Below are 5,226 nucleotides of genomic sequence, written 5' to 3' on the forward strand. Positions count from 1 at the left end.
CATACGGGGCAGGAGGAGACGCTGTGCAAACAGGGCTGAGTCTGGGCCGGGCCCCGCTGACCTCAGCTCCGGTCAGGGCCAGCTCTAGGCACCAGCGTTCCAAGCATGTGCTTGGGGCAGCACTTTTCAAGGGGCGGCACCCCGGCCCCTTGGGGTGGCACTTCGACGGCGGTACTCCGGTGGGTTCTTTTTTGCTTCAGCAGCAAAAAACCTGGAGCCGGCTCCGGTGTCCCCCCTGGGAAATGGGGGTCAGAGGCCACATCCGGCCCCCAGGCACAGGAGCCCCCCCGTCCCCAGAGCAGGGCCCAGAGGGCTCTGATGCGCCCAAAACAGCCCCTTGGATCCCCACTCTGAGCCCCTCGCTCCGCCGGCTCCTCCCTACGCCCCCCACCCGTGAGCAGCTCATCACACCTGCGCAGGGCGGGGCTGTGACCCCTCCCTGGGGCCGCCTGCGCTGATGTTCCTGCCCCTCCCCCGCTACCTCCCAGGTAGGAGCCTTCTCAGAGCCAGGGCAGGGGATGGAGGGGCTGATGTGGCTCCTTAAGTGACTCAGTGTTTGAGATCAGGCGTGTTTAATAACTAAACTTCTCGGGGTCCCCCCCCCAATATCTCAGCCTGCGCACGGCTCTCCTTGGGGCCAGGCTGTTGCCCATTGACCCTGCGACGCTGCTCTGGTGACACAGACAAATCCAGAGCAAACCGCTCCCTGCCTGGCAGGTTTACAGGCTAAAATCTGCAGCGAGGTGGCTTCTGGGGCTGCGGGGGCCAGGTTCCGTTTGGGATCAAAGGCCTGGGACTGGTGCAAAGGCAGCGAACCGATGCCAGCTCCCCCCGAGTGAGCACTGGGCAGCGCGAACCTGCAGAGGGAGTTACCTGCACAAAGGTCCTTTGCAGAGGCCGTTGTGGAGCTGTTACTGGCGGGGTTCTGGGCTGTGCAGGTGATGGTCCCAGGGCTCACAGAGATGTGCAGAATGGACTCATTGGGTACAACAGCGCCCCCTGCTGTGTGAGTGCAGCTGTAGGTCACATTGTCCCCTCCATCCCTGACGGTGCAGCTCAGGTTGTAGTTACAGGTTTCATTCACACAGGTCACTGAGTCACAGACGACAGCTGGCTCTGGCACTTGCTCTAAGAGGGGTGCAGAGAAACGTGGATCAGGATGAAATCACAGCAGCATCTCATTAGCTGCTGCTTGGAACTGCTGGGGGAAGAAGGACGCAGAGAGCTCTCTGCATCTTCGCAGCATGGTTGGAGCATGGGCAGTGGGGAAGTGTGATGCTGTCACTATTAGGAAGTGGGGGGCAGATGGAAGGAAAGGATCATTTAGGGGGTTGGGGGTTGCAGGGAGGCCCAGTCTCTAGGCTTGTTGGGGGTCTGAAGTGATCAAAAGTTTCCAATGACATTTTTTTCTGTTGGAAAATGTGGGTTTGTTGCAATGACATTTTCCAGGGGGAATCGTCCATTTCAGTGGAGTTTTTTAATTTTCCAAAGCAACATTTGGAGACAAACTGTTTCATTTTGAACTGACATTTCTGCTCAAAGCACCGTTTTATTGGCACAGTCGGTTGAAACATCTGAGTGACCAATCAAAGCTTTGAAACAAAACTTTTGCTTTGATTGAAAATGTTGAAAATTTTCCTTTCTGAATCGAACATTTTCAAACTGTTTTGTTCCGTGAACATTTTTGCTCTTTCCACTTTTCCTCTTGATGCAGGAGGAAAACCGCTGTTGAAATACCGGCATGTCCTGCGGGGTGGGAATTCTGTCTGCCCAGCTCTGTTGTGGTGAAGATCACTCTGGAGTTGTGGGGTGAGGCGATCAGAGTGGGGCCTGGAGAAGATGGACGAACAATGAAACGCTGGGGTGGGTGAAGGAAACGTACATGCCAAGAGGAGATTGGGTTTCTGATGGACCAGGGCTGTGTGTGTTCGGGGAAGGGGCTGGAGCAATGGGGTAGGAGCCGGGATGGGGGAAGGTATCTGCAGAGGACAAGTGGGAAAGGGCTGTAGAGGAGGAGCAGAAAGGCAGGGCTGGGGTGTGGGGGAGTGGCAGGGACAGGAGCCGGGGGTGGGGAGGAGAAGCAGCCGCACTGAGAGGTCTGCACAGACGCTGGGACCCTGCAGCCCTTGATCTCCCAGAGGAGCTTCCTGAGCAGGGCGGGTTCCAGCTTCCCCCGGGGTTCATCGGCCCCACACTTACTGTACACGCGCAGCGTGAAGCGCTTGGTAACAGAGCCTTTATCCGTGTTTACGTCCGCTCTGTATTGTCCCGTGTCCTCCATCCGCAGGTGGGTGATCTGTAGGGAGTAGCTCTCGTCAAGGATTCTCAGGCGTCCGTGGTAATTTTTTTTGTCTATCAGAACGACATTGGGTGGTTTCCCTGGTGTTACAGTTACTAGACTGTTTGTGTTTACAGTCCAGGCAGCGATCTCGAATTGCTCTGCTGCTGGGATCTCCAGAGGGAAAGTGACCGACCCTCCCAGAATCCCGCTCAGCTCCATCGCGCCTGCCTCTGCTCTGCCGGACCCTGCCACATGAGAGAGAACAGGAGCCTTTAGCACCAGGTCGACCACACGCCCCGTCACGGGGACACCAGGCCAGTTCCCCTCCCCAGCCCTTGTGACACGTTCTCTCAAAAACCAGGGGGTTGCTGTTCCTGGGCTGGGGGTGGGGGGTAGTTCCATTTCCTATGGAGCTGGGCCCAAACCCTCCCATATCATAGTGTCCAGCGCCCCATGGCCAGGCCCCATTCCTGGGGCTGTGATTGGGCCATTGCCGAGTGAGGGGCCAGTGGTCAGATTTGGATCCAGCTGTGGCTTTTGAACGCATCAACTATTGGGGGATAGAGATCCGGTAGCAGTAGGAGGCTCTGACCCTTTGAGGTGGAGCTGCCACTAGAGGGGGACAAAGGCCCGCCCTGTATTGGAGTGGGTTACAGCTGTTACAGGGGTTTCATTACAGCCCATTGAATGGCTGATGCTATCTATCAAATGTCCGCACACACCCATCTCTTTCTCCGGGCCCTGAGGGGTCAGGCTGCCGACACCATCACAAAAATAGTCTTGCCCCTGTCTCCATGTTGCAAATTATCTGCCAGATGCCCTAGCAGCTGGGTCCCGCTGGTGCCAGGGGAACCTCAAATGGGTGAGTAAAGCAACTAGCACCCCAGGGTCCCGTTCCAAACTATTCATGCCCCTTAGGGTGCCTCTCCCCTGGGACTGGCGTCATCCTGCCCTTTCTAGCTGCTGCTCAGGCTGGAACTGACCAAAGTGGCATTTCTGTTGGTGTTTCAGCCCCCCGCAGCTGTGGTTACAGCTGGACTGACTGAGAAGTGCAGAACCAGAAGGAAATGGAGAGGCAAAGTGAAAATGACGAAGGGCTGAGATCCGGAGTTCTGCACCTTGTAGGGCCATTTCCCCCAGAGCAAAGCGAGGGTGAAATGGCGACATTGTGATCTGCAGCACCGCTAGCCCCAACAGTTCAAAAATCAGGAGTCAGACCCCTTCTCCCCCCCCAAAAATCATGAGGTTCTTATACAAGATTAAATCATGATTTTTTTTTTTTACTCCACCTTCTGATATTTGTTCTCCCCCTACACCCTGGGCAATGGAGAATCAGCCCTTTATGGGGCTCCATTCCCCAGTGGGCTTGGAAAATCTCAGCCGTTGCTTGTCTTGACCAAAGGGTCCGGCTGGTTCCTCCTGTCCCGTGGCTCACACTGTGCGGGGCCCAGCTGGCGTGCAAGTGCAGGGAGGGGCCGTTCCGCTCAGTGGGCAGATCAGAGTCTCAGAAAATTGTTGTCCCCAGCAGTCGCTGTGCCGAGGGTGGGGAGCGTGGAGGGGGCGGGGGGAGAAGCAATAATCCATGTGGAACCTGAGCAACCGCCTGGACAGCAGTAATAACGCTGCCCCTCTGCACCACCCCACCACCCACAGGGATAGAGGCATCACCCACTGCAACACGGCCACTTCGCTGGAGTCCCCCTTCCGCCCCTCCCAGGGCTTAGCTCCATGTCCCCAACCTCACTTCATCTCCTCCTGCCTCCCCCTTCCTAAGTCCTCCTGTCTCCCTGCCCCAGAGCCCCCCCATTTCTCTGTTTCTCCCTTTGTTATCCAGAATCACCCCCATCCTTTTCTGTCCTAGTGTCGTCTACACTCCCCCAACTCCCCCAACTCTTCAGGGCTTACCCAGACCCTTCCACCGGCCACTCTGGCCTCTTCAGGGTCGTGTGGCTCCCCACTGGTCTTTCCCCCAGCTGCTGGCGAGGATGATGAGGATCCAGGCTCAGGGTTTGCAGGGGACGCTGTTTCCTGCCCTGGAATTCAGACAGATCACTCACCGCCGGGCTGTAAAACCAGCAGGAGCAAGAGAAGGGAAGGCCGTCGAGCCCCCTCCATCCTGACAGCGAGGGACAGGCAGAGCGGGCGCCCGTCAGTCCGTATAACGGGTGTCCTGACCCAACAGAGCCGGAGTGGGTTGGCCGGCAGGGTTTGCTGAGTGGCCGATCCCTGATGGTGCCGAGGGGCTGCAGAGAAATGACCCGCCCCACAGCTCTGCAACTTCCCCCGTGAGACGCTCTTTCCTTTTGTGGTAACTCGCGCAGTGAGCTCAAAGCAGCCGAGTTCCCTAAACCCCGCAGGGCGCGTCACTCTGAGCGCCGGGCTACACCCAGCCGGGCTCTGGGCGAGGGATCACGTTGCCTTCGGTCAGTGCAAGCCCAGAGCGCCGGTTTGGGGAAGTCTCCTCTCATGGGCCTTGCTCAGGGCTGAGAGGGGCGGCGGGTGGGTCTGAAACGGACACGGCTCCTGCAATATTGGATGGTTCTGTCTATTTCCCCAGAGAGCCTGTCATGCTAGGAGTGAAGGGCCGGGGTCTCAGGACACTAGGGCCCCCGTTATCTCCAGTGTGCAAGGGCCTGAGATCGGGCCCCCGGGGCACTCCCATTCACGGCAAGGCCCCTTCCCGCTGGCAGCGAGGGGTCAGGGGGCTCAGTGCTAATGAGACGCTGGCCTGAGTCACTGGGAGCCGAGTGCCGGGCCGTTCCCCAGCCAGAGGCCTGGTCACAGGGATCCAGTGACTCTCAGCATGGCCACAGCGCGGGCCGTGATGCCAGGGCAGCTGCTCAGGCTGGGAGGGAAATCCAGGGTGGGTTCCTTGCAGCAGGAGGCGCTGAGCATGGTGGGGATGAGGCTGACCGAGCCTGGGCCCATGTGGGCAGCCCCTGGCT

At 58.2% G+C, this 5,226-nt stretch overlaps 1 protein-coding gene across 1 annotated transcript; it reads right to left on the reverse strand.

Moving 5' to 3' along the window:
* Nucleotides 1-873: 873 nt before the first annotated feature.
* On the reverse strand, nt 874-4,396 carry LOC112117454 (SLAM family member 5-like; the record flags this gene model as incomplete). Its single annotated transcript, XM_024215404.2, has 3 exons — nt 4,339-4,396; nt 2,200-2,526; nt 874-1,128 (listed from the first exon to the last, which is right to left on the reverse strand). Coding segments are annotated over exons 1-3 (640 nt in total), but the record flags the coding sequence as incomplete, so codon positions are not given.
* Nucleotides 4,397-5,226: the final 830 nt, after the last annotated feature.

This window comes from Terrapene carolina, unplaced genomic scaffold (assembly GCF_002925995.2).
Source record: "Terrapene carolina triunguis isolate 2854851 unplaced genomic scaffold, T_m_triunguis-2.0 Scaffold51203, whole genome shotgun sequence".
NCBI lineage: Eukaryota > Metazoa > Chordata > Testudines > Emydidae > Terrapene > Terrapene triunguis.